Source organism: Propithecus coquereli, unplaced genomic scaffold, assembly GCF_000956105.1.
Source record: "Propithecus coquereli isolate 6110/MARCELLA unplaced genomic scaffold, Pcoq_1.0 Scaffold56, whole genome shotgun sequence".
Lineage (NCBI taxonomy): Eukaryota > Metazoa > Chordata > Mammalia > Primates > Indriidae > Propithecus > Propithecus coquereli.
Genome location: NW_012151507.1, coordinates 2,101,051 through 2,118,248, shown reverse-complemented (window position 1 = coordinate 2,118,248; position 17,198 = coordinate 2,101,051). Strand labels below are relative to the sequence as shown.

At 47.6% G+C, this 17,198-nt stretch overlaps 1 protein-coding gene across 1 annotated transcript in view; it reads left to right on the top strand.

Moving 5' to 3' along the window:
- The first annotated feature begins 1,094 nt into the window (after nt 1–1,094).
- The window catches only part of DPT (dermatopontin), a 28,448-nt gene continuing 12,344 nt past the window's right edge, over nt 1,095–17,198 (top strand). Inside the window, exons 1-2 of the mRNA XM_012657728.1 lie at nt 1,095–1,399; nt 13,924–14,049. Coding sequence (XP_012513182.1) covers nt 1,095–1,399; nt 13,924–14,049 — 431 coding nt within the window. The remainder of the gene's footprint in view (nt 1,400–13,923; nt 14,050–17,198) is intronic.

Sequence of the window (17,198 nt, the reverse complement as noted above, 5' to 3'; positions counted from 1 at the left end):
AAGGAGCAAGGTACTGAGACACACAACAGCATGGTTACATCTCAAAAGCATTATGCTAGCTGGAAGGACAGAAAAGGCTACATGGAGTATGATTTCATTTATTTGACATTCTGGGCAAGGAAAAGCCATAGGGACAGAAAGTAGATCAGTGGTTACCAGGGGCTGGGTGTTGGGGAATATTTGACTACGAAGGGGTATAAGGGGAGATTTGGAATTGATGGAACCATTCTATGTCTTGATTATGGTGCTGGTTACACGACCTTACGTTAAACATTTTAAAAGGAGAATTTTATTATATGTAAATTGTACCTCACTGTGAAGGGGAAAAACACCGAAGGCTAAACGGTGTGTTTATTCAGTGGATTAAACCCAGTACACTTTTGAGAGGAGAGCACAGTTTCTAAATGTGGCTGGGTCCAATTTCAGCAGCTCAGGAGGATGCTTAAGTGTAGAGATAATGTCCAGTTTCTCTCTCCATGGGCCCACTGTACTTTTTTATGCAACTTAAGTGTTCTCAGAGTAGCCCTGCAAATTGGTTCACCCATGCTTACACTAAAGGGTTAAGAGATGTTGGGCTGAGATCTTTAAAGAAACCAGGCATCCAGGCTTACAGAAATCTAAATGACTCCGTCCCTTCAGTCTATTATTTTGGTGTTTTGAAATCACTGTGTGGATATTTGTGTGGTCCTGGAAGGCTAGTCTGGAGAGCAAATACAGGGGTTTGCTAGCAGGGGCATGGGGTGGGACAGTAAGAAGTGAGGTGCTGAGATGAGAGACAAATATGCAGCTAATAGGTTTTTTCCAAGCGAATGTTTCTAAAGGGGCTGAAGGCTTTTAGAATCTATCTGCAAAGTTGTTCTTTCTCCCGGGAGTTGCTTCCACTTACATATTCCTTGCATATTCCTAGAATTCCACCTTAAAACAAGCTGAATGTCCTTATGGTTGATATCTCAGCACGGAAAAGTTTTGTTTAAGCAATGACACACTGCAGTTGGATCCTGCTCACCCACATCTGGAAGCCACATGTCAGAGGCAGCTGTATAAAACAGCCCAGCAAACCTAGAGTGACACTTTTTGCCAAAAGCCCAGGCAGCATGGACCTCACTCTCCTGTGGGTGCTTCTGCCCCTGGTCACCGTGGCCTGGGGCCAGTACGGCGACTACGGGTACCCGTACCAGCAGTACCATGACTACAGCGATGATGGGTGGGTGAATCTGAACCGGCAGGGCTTCAGCTACCAGTGTCCCCATGGGCAGGTGGTGGTGGCCGTGAGGAGCATCTTCAACAAGAAGGAAGGCTCTGACAGACAATGGAACTACGCCTGCATGCCCACACCCCAGAACCTCGGGGAACCCACGGAGTGCTGGTGGGAGGAGATCAACCGGGCTGGCATGGAATGGTAAGGGCGGCTGCTCGCTCGGGCTGGGAACATCTCTGCATATCCCTCCCTCTGGGGGCTGCTTGACTCTCAAGGAATATCAGCACCTGGAGCCTGGGCAAATCCTACCCCAACCTTACCATTGCACGCTCCGGGTGGGCAGGGCTGCTACAGAGCCCACTGCATTCCAGTACAAAAATCCAGGACGGGGGTGTCTGTGGGAGGTAGACTTCTTTGTGGTTCTGTTCCTTCCAGAAGCAGCCCTACCTACTCTCAGTTTGGGCCAGGAGCCGGTGTGGATCTGTACAAAGTTTACCAGACTACAAAAAGATTAAGTGCAGAAACCTTACAGCAATTGAACATGGCTGTGCCATTTTAGTGACATTTTCATTTTGTAGCAATTTATTTTTACTGTTTTACAAACATATTGGTCCACAATAGTTTGGGGAAAATAAGCAATTGGGCCCTGAGCACATATAGTTTGAGAAATATTGATTTAGTGCAGTGAATGGGGGAGAGGGGACAAAGAAATTTAAGCACAGGGAAATGAAATTAAATAGCTCTCTACTTCCCCGATTAAATGTGTTCTCACAATTATGAGTACTGAGGTCCTTCTCTCCGCCTGAATTTAAAGTGGGTTTCATGGCTGGAAAATAGTTCACTAAAGGCTTTTAGAGAGAGGTGCTGTCCTCTCCTGACTGCACTCTGTCCTAGTCAATGGCAGGGAACTGTCAGAGCTTGCACTTCTCTGTGGGTTGTAACTGTCGCAGAGGTCCCAGCGCCAGTACGTGGTCAGGAGCCCATCCCAGTAGCCATTGACCGCTAGGCCGGTTATTCACAGCAGCCTAGATGGAGCCAGAACTGTATAGGAGGGTGGAGGAGAGGGGGGAGGCTGACCACGGGGAAAGCAGGCCCAGGGAGGAGCAAGCCTCGCTGGCAGGCTGCTGCATGTGCTGTCTGTAGAGCGAGCCAGGAGACTGCCAGACATTCCAGCAGGCACTTGGTGTAGTGAGGCTTGGGAGTGGTCAAGAGTAAAACCCAACCACAGACAGACGATGATGGGAATCCAAGAGGAAAAGACATTGCTGGGTGGGGGAGCCAGGCAAGAGAGGGGGCCGCTGAGTAATCAAAACAGCTGCCATTTATTGAGTGCTTACCCTGAGTTGGCACCATGCTAAGCACTTTATGTGGATTATCTCATTCAATGCTCAAAACAAATCTACACGTCATTGTATCGGTAGACAAACTGCGGCCTAGAGATCAGACGTTTCCTCAGCTGGAAAGCTGGGGTTTGAATCTGTAGAGTCTTTGCTCCAAAGAGTTTGTGCTTAGCCAGAGTGATGGGCTCCTGAGACGCTGCTGCCTGCACCCAGCGTGGGCTCCCACCCCAGAGCTGAGCAGAGCCAGCACCGCAGGACCAGACTCAGGGCAGCTCTTCATCCAGGGACAGGGCAGGGATCTGCAAGATCACAGCAGAAGCCCAGCCCTGGGGACCAGTCTGGCTACCATAACCAAGGAGGGGCTCAGCTGGCCCCTGCAAGGGATGGGGAGAGGACTCACACAGGCAGCTGCAGGTGGGGGAACCGGGCTGGCTGCTTGGACAGCCAGTAAGTGGCCATCCTCATCCACCCCCACTGCCTCTGGCAAAGAGACTTAATTATCCAAAACCCCTTCTGCCAGATGGCTGACTCGGAGACCAGGCTCACCTTGAGGATGGTGTACAGTGACTCCCTGCAGCCAAGCCCATTGCCTGGCATGTAGCATAGAAATGACCCACTTACAACTGGCCCTCCAGTCCTCCCATCTCAGGGGGACCATCGCATGGGTTAGGCCCCTTTCTGACACCCCGTTTTAGAGCCACAGTAAAATAGCACTCCGTGCATCCTCAAATGCTAGAGGAGGAGCCCTGGGCTTTGAGTCAGGGGGCCTGGGGCTGGGTCCTGGTTCTGATGACAACTTGTGGTGTGACTTTGGCCACGGCACTCAATCCTCCAGGCTCCCAACCCCCTTGGGAAATGAGCACGTGGTCAGACAGCTCCACAGAGCTGCAGCTCACCCTGAAAGTGCACTTGGCCTTTCCTTGCATTCTGTTCATCTTTGTGTTCATCCCTGCTAGGGAGGGAAGCCAGATGATGTGTAGTTTTAAACTTGCCAGCTTGTGCCTGGTTTGTCATGAACTACTAAACTATTTGGAGAAAAGCAAAAGAGGAAGAAGGTGAAATAACATGATTTTGTTGGGTCCATGGGAGTCGAGTGAGAAGCTGATGGGTGAGATAGCTCTTCCACCTTCTCTACCCCTGCATTTTTGGATATGTGGGGTGGAGTGATTTTTTTTTTTCCTTCCTTCCACCCTCTGTTGCCTCCTTCTTCCTCTCCACTAATCACAGGGTTGAAAAGGCACAAACATGCAATCAGCTTCTTTCCAGTAGCCCTCTACGCCCCAGGACCGACACCAACTACCCCAGATGCACTTTTTAAATGACAGTGACTTCAAGTTCAGACTCCAGTCTCAGTGAAAAATCTGGAAGGAAAGAAATTGCTCACAGGCTGGGAAGCGATTACATCCTCCCGTTGGCTGCAGGCTCTTAGTCTGTTCTGGGGGAAGACTTGTTGATAGTTTTGTGCAATTTGGCTGCCTTGTATAACCAAATTAGCTTTCGGGTTTATTTTAAAAGAGGGGAGGAGCGTCGAACACAGACTTGACAGCGGCACATAGGATCTGCTAGAGAAACTTGCTAATCGGGGCATGGTCTTTAAAAGGTGCTGCTATCATAGCTGAGTGTGGCTTGTAGAGCTGCGTATCACGGGTTCTCCGTTGGAAACGACCTCCCCGGGTGCCAGATTCTGAAGCGTGGGTGCTGGCCTCTGCCACCGACGACTGCCAGGAGGCTTTATCTGGGGCCCTGGGAGTGGCATTTCACCATCTCTGGGCATGCCCAGGTTGTTCTCAGGGAATCTGCTCTAACTTGGGTTGGCACAGGCTGCAGGACGCTGGGTCCTGTGTGGGACAAGACGAAGCTGGAATTTCCCAGTGAGGCTGCGCTGTCGTGGGGTGGAAAGAGCTCCGAGCCTGGGATCAGGAAACATGGTCCACAGCTCCCGCTTGTACCACGGCTCAGCTCTGTGGCACTCAGCCCCTCCTTCTGGCAAAAAAGAGAAGAAAAGAAAGGTGTGACACCCACCTCACAAGCTGTTAGAGGGTGTTACTGCGACGCTTATGGGAGAAAGTGTAGGTAGGAGAACTCCGAAGCAAATGTGAACCTAAACCAAATGCTGGCACATCACGGGCGATCGATAAAGGTTTCGTGAGTCTGGAATTGATGCGGCTCATGTCGGGCAAGCCAGCTTGACACAGAGTTTGAAATCAGAGGAACAGTGTTCTGTTTATTCTGTGTATTGGCACCTTCTTTTTCACCCTGGGCTTCAAGGAATCTCAAGGAGACATTTCTCAGTGGCAGTTTGTATCAGAGCTGAATTTATGAATTCACCTATGACAAGCCACACGATGGGGAAGAGGAGAAAGAAAACTATTGCACAGGGCTATGCCAGCGTCAGGGAATATTTGAAGTTGGATAGGTGGGTTGGGACCTCAGTTTTCCATAATCTGACTATTTCCAGGATCTACCCAAGACCACAGCTCTGTGTGGCACAGAGCGATCGTCCCGGCTCTTGGTTCTGAGTGTTCAGGGTGCACAACGCCCACCTGCTCGGAGAGGCTGTCCAGGGCCGCCTCCTCCAGACCCACATGGCCCACTCTCTCCTCCCACAGCCTGCCTCTTTCCCTATAGCGTGCTTGTCGCTGCCTGATCTGTATTTGCTTGTTGTTTGTCTCCCTTACCAAAACACGAGCTTCACGAACACAAGGCCCTTGTCTCATTGGCCGCCGTTCCCCCAGTGCCTAGAATAGTGCTGGCACATAGGAGGCCCCCAGCAAACATGCAGTGAGAGGCTAAATCAGACTAGTTGGTGCTTCGGGCAGTGCAAATCCAGCCAGCGTCCCCACCGCCCTCAATAACGAAGCCGACAGATTTTCCCATGGGGAAAATCGTTTTGCTTACATCTTTAATTCTCAATATTCCAGCATCTGTCATACGTGTTTCAGGTTCAACTTTCTTGTTTGCGTCTCATTTTGGTTTGTGGCATTTGCAAACATGCAGCATGATCTTTTTAGATTTCCTGAAGATCTCTACGACATGCACAGAGGGGCGGTGATGCACTTTGCTATGCACAATCAATTCTTTATTAGTTTTCCATTTTCCCAATAATTTTAATGTCTCAATATACTTAAAAAATAGAACAGTAAAGTTTTTATTTCAAAAACCGTAAGGACTAAATGCTACACATTATCCTATCCTGGTTTGGATCCTGGAACAGAAAAAGGACATTGTGGAAAAACTGATAATATCCAAACATAGTCTGTAGTTTAGTCCTGTACCAGTGTTACTTTCTTAGTGTTCATAGACATGCCTGAGTTATTAAAGATATCATTAGGGGAAGCTGGGTGAAGGGTAGCCATGAATCTTATGTATTGTCATTACCACTCTTCTGTAAATATAAAATAACTTCCAAATAAAAAGGTCAAAAAACAAATATAAGAATGCAGGACACACAGAGCATAACAGAATCCAAGAATCTCCGCACTAGGTGGGCGTCAGGTATCATTTAGAGCAAGCTCCCTACATCATAGTTTAGGAATTAAGGCCAAGAGAGTAGAGCAATTAAATAAATGAAAGAAATCATTATATTAAGTATAAGTTCTACAACCCTAACCTTAATTCATGTGGTGATTTATAGTTTATAATGTGTTTATTTATAAACACATTATACATTTATACATTGAGTTCCTCGTTCATTCACTACCAAATGCTTGTTATCACAAACTTTACCAGACTCCTGGGACATGGAGGTGACTAACATACAATCTGTGCCCTCGAGTTACTCATGGTCTAATCTTATTTGGTCTCGACTCTGATATCGAGAGGCAGGTGTTAATGGTTGTCTCCGTCTTACACGAGGAGACTTGCCCAGGCGTTGCCAGGGGATGGCAGGGGCAGAAGCCGAGCCAGCCTGACGCCACGGTGTTGCGGGCACTATGAAATGCTGGTGTTATTTTTGTTCTTGGATGAAGCTGCAGTGAGTGCTGACCTAAAGAAGATATCGAATCCACGTAAGAATGACTTCTGAGGGCAAGAAGGCTGAGCGTGGGAGGACAGGGTTATGGCAGATCTAGGATTCTCGCCAACTTTCCATCTAGGCCGCTCTCCTAAGTGCTAGGAATCAATTGTCTGGGGAACTTGCACTTCGCACAAATGGCTGTTGGCCGTTCTTGTAAGGACGGCAAGAGTTCACTCTTAATGGGGGATTCGCTTCTGTCCGGGTACCTGCCGGATATAGTCTTCGTAATCAATAAGAGAGGCCCACAGAGTTAGGATATCTTCGTGTGTGTGTGTGTGTGTGTGTGTGTGTGTGTATTTCTTTGAGGTATCTTGAAGTAATGGAAAGTTTATGAACTTTAGAGTAAGAGAGAGCAATTCTCAAAATGCATTCCCACTACTACCTTTACACAAGCCATCTCAGCTCTCAAATCCTCAGTTTCTACATCTACAAAAACAACTCTCTAGAACCGTTGTGAGAACTAAATGAAATAATATATGCGTGTTACTTGCTGTGTGTCCTCAGGAATTACTTCATTTTTCTAAGCCTGTGTTTCTTTATATATAAAACAGTGATGGTGGGAATCGGGTTATATGAGCCCATTTCATAGGACTGTTTTGATGATTAAAATAATTAAGGCACGTGTAGTGCTAAGCATGATGCCTGGCATGCAGGAAGTCCTTGGTAAGGGCTATTTGTCCTCACTTTATCACGAGTACTCTGTGGAAACTGTGACTCTCAGAGGCAAATATCACACAGTTGGTCAATTACTAAAGTTGGAGTTAAAATCCAAATTGCTAGACTAAGAGCCTCTGATATGTATCATTTTGCTTTGGAATATATAATTCGATTACAATCTATAAATATGATATTATGTGTATATTGTGAGTGCCTTGAATATTTGTCACATTTTAATAGACACTGAGGCAGCATTAGATCTCTTGGTTAACAAATATTGTAATAATTGATAGTCATGAGCTCACATCGAATTTTCCTTGATGCTAACACAGCCCATGCCATCCTTGGAATTGCTGTCAGCACATAGATACAGCTCACAAGATAATCTGTACCTTCTCCGAGGCTTTGGGGTAGCCTCTACTGTCTACATTTTTCCAAAATGGGTCAGGAATTTGCATTTTGGAGAGGTGTTCTCCCTCTGGCTTGTGCTAGGTTTTTCTATCCAGAGAAGCTGTTTAGCAGGTCATTTCTGCTTCACCGTCTTAAAACCTTGTAGAGAGACGAGCAGACTCATAACTTGGCCATGGAGAAAAAGCAGAACCCTGACCCAGATACAGGCAGGAGGAGAGCAGAATGCATGCAACTCAGTACTATTTAAAGAGACTGCTCATATCCCCACCATTGTGGCCGGAGGATGAGCAGCAAGCAGTGCAGCATTTACCGTCAAAGACCTTGCACCATCTTGCACGAGGATACTCCGTGATAGCGCATGTTAGATGAAATGGGCGATGGTGACATCGACATGTCACAGGAAGAAAAATCAGTATGAGCTGCAATTGTCAAGGAAGGCAGACTTCTTGGAGGGGAGGCTCGATATTGTCTTTTATTCTCTGATGCTGCTTTCTGAGGCTCATCTCACTTTCCCCTTGGAGAATTAAACCCTGGCAACTTCTAATGCAGGCCCCAGTATTTACAGAAAGTGGTTTTTGGAGACTAGGTGTAGCTTGTCTTTCTATTAAGTACAGATATTTATGATCATAGGAATAATAACTATTCCATCTCCTGTCTTTTAATAACATACTTTGTGCCAGGCTGTGTGCTAGGTACTTGACACAGAGCATCTCTTTACTCTTCACGTAACACTGTCAGGTTAGGAGTTGTCACCCTCATTTTACGGAAGTAGCTGTAAACATCAGCAGGAAGGGTGAGGTGGGACATGGGGCTTTCTGCTTGGGCTTAAGGGAGATACCCAGAACTTAAACACTCCTTTTTCTGGGCAGACGCCCCCAGGCTGGGATTGTCTCTGCCCCCTGCCTCTTCACTGCCCTGCCATCCCCGCCCACTCTTCTATGTCTCTGCCCCAGTGTCTTTGGTACCAACCTACTTCTTCTACCCAGTATCTGCACCGCCATCATGTCTCCCGCTCAGTTCCAGCCCTCTAAAAAGGATTCCGGACCAAGTACAGCACCTGGCATACAGTAGGTTCTGATGAACATTTGTTGAAAGACTTAATGAACATTCTAAAATTCTGTGGACCATGTTACAAATGCTTGATAGCAATTCAAAAATTATTCTGAGGAAAATAGAATTAACAAAAATCAATGCTTATGCCTGCAATCCTAGCACTCTGGGAGGCCGAGGCGGGAGGATTGCTTGAGCTCAGGAGTTTGAGACCAGCCTGAGCAAGAGCAAGACCCGTCTCTACTAAAAACAGAAAAAAAAAATTAGCCTGGCAACTAAAAGTGGAAAAATTAGCTGGGCATGGTGGCACATGCCTGTAGTCCCAGCTACTCGGGAGGCTGAGGCAGAAGGATCGCTTGAGCCCAGGAGTTTGAGGTTGCTGTGAGCTAGGCTGGTGCCACGGCACTCACTCTAACCCAGGCAACAGAGCAAGACTCTGTTTCAAAAAAAAAAAAAAAAGTCAATGCTTTACTCTAAAAGAATGGAAATCTTGGTGCAATATAAGGCCTCATCCATCTTTGGGGAGGGGGAGTAAATTTGGGGGAGTAAGGAGGCTATGCCACATGGAGTTAGCCACTGGTCTGGACTATGGGCAAAACCTCTCTTGGTTCATCTCTGCAGTGGAGCTGGAGACTGACTAACAGCCCCTGGAATACATCTGTGTGTTTGTGGAGCTGGGAAGGAAAAGACCTGCACAGCCAGCCCATCTATGATGTATTTAATAGAACTTGGGGAGCCCTTGACAGAGACAGCTTTGCGTCCCTTTACCCTGTTCCATACCTGACTCAATCCCAACTCGCTAAGAGTTTGGACTTCCTGTAAGTTCAGATTGAGACCAGCAGGGACCAGAAGGAGAGACTAAAATTGCATGAAGTTCACAACAGAACCAGATGCTCACACACCCTCCAGTTCTGGCCTCCGTCATTCTGCCTGTCTGATAGCTTTGGACTTGATGAAGAATAGACCACAGGGAGGCATCCTGGCTGGAGTACGGATCAGAGCTGAAGGACAATCTCAAGGAGACTTTTGTGCTCCCCAAGAGCTCATGGCCATAAGCTTTGGCCCCAAATAAATCTGAGTTTGAGTCCCGGCTCTTCCAGGTACTACCTTGGCCGAGAGTTTTGCGGGCATCATTTCACTGAATCCACACACATCCTCATGATTTAGGCGAGGCTGCACAAAGCATGTTAAGGTCGGGGCTAAGATTCGGACTCGTGTCTGCTGATTCCTCAACAGCAACTCTTTCCCCTGTGTCCTGTTGTTTCTATGTTTTGCCATGGCAGATACAGGAGAAGGTTTTCTATATTTGCTTTCAGGGTGATGGCCCCAAGACAAATCATTTTCAGAAAGGCCACTTTCTCAGAAAAGATTCATAAATGTTGTTGGCAGAGGAGGAGTAACTGCCTTGCGATTTTCCTTCTAGAAAGTTTCTCGTGTCAGATGGAGCAGGACTAACAATGCTCCAGTTTATGAAACTAAAATCGAGCCTCAGCCTTCAAAAAGATAATGAGAAAAATTTATATCTCCTCAGATGGAAGGGAGAGAGTCTCTGGAGCAGGGCACTGGTGCCTTAAGGGAATGTTCCTGCAGTGACTGTACTGATGTCTCAGCCGGGGTCCTGCTGCACCGTTCACCAGAAAACTCACCGTTGCCCTGGGCCAACACTCTGCTCTGCAGACCACTCAGGAGTGGCAGCCAGGTGCCGCAAAGTGAGTCAGAGCCTCAGGCACGGCTTTTGACCACTAACCACCTCTTTTTAACTTGAATTTGATGACTTTAGCAATGCAGGTTCTTCTAGCCCCCTCAGTCCCGCCCCTTCGAGGCTGCCTCTCTGCTCACTTGCCCGGCTCCTGCAGCTGGGGCCAAGGTTCAGGTGAGTCTTGTTAAATAAGAAGCTTTTTAAAAAGGTGATTGAAAGTGAGAGAAATTGAGGAGAGGAATGCCCAAAGATAGATTCATTTTTCACTCTCCTCGTGGAGCAGCAATGTTCCTGGGGGGAAGGTGGAAGTGGGCAGATGGATCACTGACCCAAGTTCCGTGGAAACTAGGTGGAAGGAGTTTCAGGGACGTTCATGGATTTGAGTGATGGGCTCTTAAAAGTCAATTCTGCCTCTGAGAATGGCAGGTAGCTGGCCAGCCACTCGTCCGTGCGTCCTCCCATTAGACATTTGCTGGACAGCAGTGCCGGCACTGTGGGGGATACAAAATGAAGACTGAGTGATTGTCTTCCCCCAAGGACTTTACCACTCACCAGGGGTGCTGAGACACACTAAACTACCTGTGCTGCAAAGTGGGTGGCTAAGACATCCGACCTCAACGAGCTTTGTTTTAGAGAGACAGCAGGTCAGGGAATGCATACGAATGTCCTTTCACTGACTGGGGACAGGGGAGCCAAGGGGCATCTTTCACAAAATATGCTCAATTACTGTGTAGACTAAATGAAAGGATAAGGACAACGAGAAGTAATTTACTAAGCATTAAAAGACTATCCTGAGAATTTTATATGTGTTGTCTTGTTTGGTCTTCACAATAACTTTAATAAGTATGTGCTATTATTAGGCCCATTGTGTAGATGAAGAAACTGAGGCCAATAGAGGATATGAAGCCTGCCCAAGGTGACACGGCTTAGGGAGTGGAGCACCAGTCCAGTAGCATGGCCCGGGCTCCTAACTCCTCTGCTCTCTGCTCCCCGCGGTGTAAAAGCACACCCCTAGGAAGATCCAGTTCTGGAAGGAATGATTTCACTCTACCAAACTCCCAAGCAGGCTCACTCTACCAGAATGGGAAGGTGATCGAATCAAAGCTGGGAGGGGAGGGTTATGTTTGGCTATCTCACTTTCACCATATGTTCTTAGGCTCTGAGCCTGTGGGGTCCAAATAATCGTCACAGGGCGACGTTATCTGAGGTGGTGTATGAGAAAGTGACACACACACTTCCCATGCGGGGACGCAGGGCCGGCGGCCTGGCTGAGAGCCCGGCTGAGAGCCCGCAGGGAATTCGCGGAAGTTGGATTGCCTTCGGAGCCGGTACTCCACGAAACAGGCCGGCTTATCTTCCCGCGTTTATTTTTACTTAGGGGAACTCACCACCATGGGAACTGGGTCCCTTGTAGGGGACTGAGTGTATGAGACAAACCAAAACAGTGGAACAGCAGCTCCAGGGAAACCACAGCCCCGCCTGGTTCTGAAAGTGTTGCCGTTAGAGGAGGGAAACATTTTAGTGATGAAAAGAGAGAAAGGCATAGGGAACACTGGCTTGCTGCTCCTTCTCTCTTCGGGCACATATAAGCTTTGCTTATGCTCTTAGAGCTTCATATTGAAATTACCCCTCACCTACAATGCTAGAAATTAGGATAGAATAGACCACCCTGGAGGATCAGCCGCCAAAGCTACCTTTCCACCATACTATGACCCTAGTGCATTGCAGTTATGCAGCTTCCTGAAATGTGCTGGGTGTTTATTATACAAAGCGGCAACACTCCTGAGGAGATGGGAGCAATGGTAGAGCAAAGAAGGCCAGATGATCAAAGACCATAGACCTCAGTTTACATCTCAATTTGCATTATTAATCTGTCATAGCTGAGTTCTGTGGTCTGTCAGAACTTCTTGCAAGTTCTGGGAACAGGGAATTCAAGCTACTTTGCATAGTTAACCAAGCCCAAGCCCATCTCTCAATTCTTCTCTCAACACAACAGCAAAGTGAGTGATACAGAAGAGTAGTAGAGTATAAGCTGTTGAATAAATGAATCATAAATAAATAAATGCATATTTAAACAATATATGCATGAATGAATAAATGAATAATAACTGGATAAAAAGGACAGATAACTTCCAACCAGAGACATGTAACATATTTAATATCTAGTTTATCAGATCCACAAGTTCATCTGCAGCAATGTAAAAGAATAAATGAAATCCAGTTGCTGATAGTGTTAAAGTTTGTGTGTCAGCAAGGTCTCTCTTACCAGTCAGAACAAGGTACTTACCCTTACTTTATTCACTACATTTTCTAGAAACTTATCTTTACTTGGAAAACAGGGCTGTATTCCAGCAGCCGTCAGGCCAGGCCACATAGACAACTGCCTGCTCCTCCCACTTAGGAGAGAGGCCATGTCGATGGCCGGGGTGGGTGGGGAATGCAGAGAAACAGAGGTAGCTAAAGACCTATTTTGGAAGGGCTTGTGAAAGATCTCATTCCACGTAAGGTGAGAATCCACCATGGTCAGGTACAAAAATTATCTTCATCATCAAAGCAAAAAATGGCAAGCCTGAAGGGACTGTGGAATTTGGGGCAGAAACAAGAGACAGTAGTGTTGGAGATGGAACAAAGGGAGAAATGGGTGCACTGTTCTAAACCAGCACTGGGCAAGGCAGGTGCTGTGACGACCAGCAACGGCACAGGTAGAATGAAAGAGCAAAAATCATTTGTGGTCTGTGAACTAGAGCGGAGGAGATATTGTATTTGAAGAACAGGACTAAACAGCTAGGACAGGAAAGGGACCCTTAAAGGCAGTCTGAAGAGTTCAACTGGCCTGTTGCAACTCTGTAAGAAGGGCTGCCACAGCTGGGACCCTTGGTAGGCAGTGGGACTAGAATTCCGAGTAAAACACTCCCTGATCATGTGGAGTTTGGGTATAGGAGGTGGCAGGAAAATTCCTGCATAAGTAGTGAGAACCTGGGATGTGGGCCCAGCTCTCCCACTGGGTTGCCCTGGACAAATCATGGCAACCCTCTGGGCTTTGCACGCTGTGAAGGGGCAGGACAAATGGTCTTCCTTGCACTCCATGTCCAAGGGCTCTACTCCTAAGCAGAAGAAATATCCATTTGAAGTTCACCAATTGATTGTGCTTCTCTTTATCTTCTATTTATTTTAAATTCAAGTAAAATGAATTACATCATCTTTTATTTTAAAATGGCATGAATAATACAATCCTGCATTTGTAAATTTCTAGATGAAAAATTCTATGTGCATCCATTTATTCATTCTTCCATCTAACTATGTATTCATAGAGGTATATCGGGAGCAGCGTTCCCCAAATTTCCTTCAGTTGAAACATTCTGAGCCATTTGGATTTTAAGGGTGAGCATAAGTCATTTCTACATAACAAAGACTTTATTATTTGCATAAAAACGGAATACTTGTTAGGAATTTAGGTCAGTGAGAGTGTGTAACTGGCAGGCAGGGTCTTGGGAAGGGGTCCGTTTCTGTGTCATTGTCCTTAGGATCCCAGGAGTTGTTCTCTTCTCTGCAGGTACCAGACGTGCTCCAACAACGGACTGGTGGCGGGGTTCCAGAGCCGCTACTTCGAGTCAGTGCTGGACCGGGAGTGGCAATTTTACTGCTGCCGCTACAGCAAGAGGTGTCCATATTCCTGCTGGTGAGTCTGGCAGCCAAACCCAAACCCTCATGACTCCTGGGGCTGGCGGGGAGCCTGGGGGTGTCCTGGTCCATGTGTGGCTGGCTTCAGATAAGCCTGGGCTGTCACAGACAGGCCTGGAGTGCAGCAGTTGGCCTATAGAAGAGGATGAATGAATGAGTGAGCTATAAGAATGTTCACACTGAGAAGGCCCTTATAGATTATCCGACCCAATGCTCTCAGACCATTCTTTGGGCAGAAGAGGAAACAGAACAATCGAGCAGGCAGTGAGTAACTGGCCCAAAGTCACCCAGCTATTTCATCTGGGTGCCAATTCCTGACCTGAGTCCTACCAACTCCTGTCCCCGTGCTCTTTCCTTCTCCCACGCTAACTTTTCATCACATCCACGGCTGCCGGACCTATTTGGGAATCTATTTTCCTGCAGTCCCCCTTTGGGAGAAACCAACCCTGTCATGGGTCAGAGTCTAGTGTATAGTTATAGACAGGAGAAAAGTGTTGCTGTTTTCTGGATCAATTTGGAATTCCAGCCTGTGATAATTTGTTCCTTTCCCTCTCCCAGGGCTGATGCTGAATTATCTCCTGACCTAGCCTTCCAATTGACCAGGAGAACTTGTATATATTTATTTACCCTGATAACTGACATTGGGTGTTGATAACACGATGCGTCCAGGTTTTTGTTCTGCCAACAAGCCAGGCATTTCTGCACTGGGCAAAGGGATCCAGAAGTGTCCTCATTTGAAGGCTGACTCACTCAAGTGATTTATCTCTCTGCAGTTGGGTGCTTGGAAGGACAGCCTTGCGGGCTATGCTTACCCTCTGCAATCGCTGTCACTCCACAGATGCCCAAGTGGTGCACGATGTCTCTAGGGACAGACAGGTCCAACAGCTTAACGTTTTTCTTTTTAAAGTAATGACTAGTAGTAAATTCAGAGCTCAAAGCCAGCTGATATCTGGAGCTGTATGGCGGAAAAGGGGCCTCCTCCAGCTCTTTAGAACTGCTTCCATGAGGCAGATCTTACTATACCGCAGCAGGTGAGCAGGCCTGGCTGTGGTTCGTGAGGCAACTGTGATAGTTCTCGAACCGAAGACTAAAAGGTCTCACGTGGTGGAGAAAGTGGAAGGAACGCTGGTGTAGGCAACAAGAAACTGGAGTTCCAGTCTCTGCGGGGCCCTCCTCACTCCCCTCCCCTCCTCCTCCTTCCCCTCCCCGTTCCCTGCTGTAGCTGTGTGGCTCTAGCAAGTTACTTTACTTCTCTGGGGAAACTGAAGTACGTCACTGCAGTGATGGCCACCTTGGCTGAGTCTCCAAGGTTTTTAAAAATCTGCTGAAAACTATAGACCTTGTCTTCACAGGATAAAATGCACTTAAGCTTGTTTATACAAAAGTCTACAGGAGATTCAGAAGTCCTCGAACTCCCCAAAGGCCCTTCACGGACACACCGCCAAGAACCCCTGGATCACAAGTTGACACTCCCAGGACTAGGAGAACAAAACTAGGTTGTTTTGAGAGCTAAAAAATGACTTAACTCCAAAGGCGCTTTTGCAAAAGGCAGTCCAGATGCCAGAACTGTTTTCAAAGGGAGGATGCAGGTTCCAAAGAAGAGGGGGCCCCAGCGAAAGGGGGAGTAGGTAGGAGCCTGCCCCCTGTGATTGGGCTTGCCCCCATCTGCCCTTCCCAGTCTGCTAACAGAAGGGCACTTCCCACAGTGAAACCAGCCTCCCTTTATTGCAAGGCATTAAAAGCCAGTTAAAATGTAAGTAAGTCATCTTAAAGAGCAAGCAAAAACTAGTACTCAGTCAGTGAATCCATTGGCCACATTAGCAAGACTCTCCCTGGGTCAGGCTCTGAAGGAACCCATAAGGGCTGGGTGCACTGGGTGGCCCAGAGGAGTGTGTTTGGAGCAGGAGAGGGAGTGGACAGGAGAGGAGGCAGCCTGCGTGGGCTGCAGGAGGGAGGGTGGGAAGGCTGGGCCTCCCAGAGGTGTGTGGCCTGTCCCCCTGCAATAGGCACCTCTGTCGTAGTACTTGTGTACCATTGCCCCTCTCTGGGCTGTGAGCATCTGGAGGATACGGGACTCATTCATCTTTGTATCCCCAGCGTCCAGCACAGTGCTCAGAGCATGGCCGTCTTTTTAACAACTGTTGCACGAGTGCTCAGACGAATGATTCTGGAGGGCGCGCAGGATAAAGTGAAGTGGGTCAGAAAACATAATTTTCTTACTAAAAACATTTTTTTAATCTCCGCCCCCAACCTCACGCCTCTGCCTATAATGTAAGCTCTATACAAGCAGAGATCTTTGTGCTGGTATATGTCACGCCCTTTAAATAATGCCAGGCACACAGCAAGCACTGGCTAACATTTGATGAATGAATGAATAACTTCAGCCTGCTTCCTACTTTTGTTGTAAAGACTAAATGAGATAATATATGCCTGGCGATGACACTGGCTGATCACACAGAGCTGGCCTGTCTTGAAGCAGAGTCCCCTTCACCCTCCCAGGGGCAGGAGAGGCCCAGCCTCCTCACTAACTAACAGCCTTGCAAAGGCAGACTTTGCTCAGGGGTCAGATGGCCTTGTGTGTAGGGGCGCTTGAGACTGGAGTTTATTATGGTTAGGAATAAGACATGCGACCACTTGGACAGTCCGTTGGGGGTGCACTGACTCATTCTTCCCCAGGAAAGGAGGAGTGAACAGGGCAACAACATTCCTCATCGCAGCAAGGCCCCGGGTCTCTGCCAAGACGGGTGGGAGAGCCTGCCGCGTCCGGGCTGTGCTGTCATGGCTGCCATATGGCTCCTGGCCGCACGGACAGGGAGTGGGCGTAGGGCTAAGGCTTTGGGTGATCAGGCAGGCAAGGAACTGAGGCTCACTGGTTGTAGAAAAGTTGTCAAACAGCAGAGGTGGGAGTAGAATAAAGGGGAAAACATCTAAATCTTCCCAGAATTCCCATATTCCATAGATTTCTGTGATCTATGTCTATACTCTGGGCATTGCTGCTTGAAGCCTATCCTGTTTATTTGGATGCTGAGACCTGAAAAGGACAGGATATTTGTGTCTCGAATTCCAGTGTTATTCTAATGATGTCCCAGACTTCCAGTGATCACCTGGGAGCTGATTCCAGGCTACTCCTGCTTCCTCACAAATGTT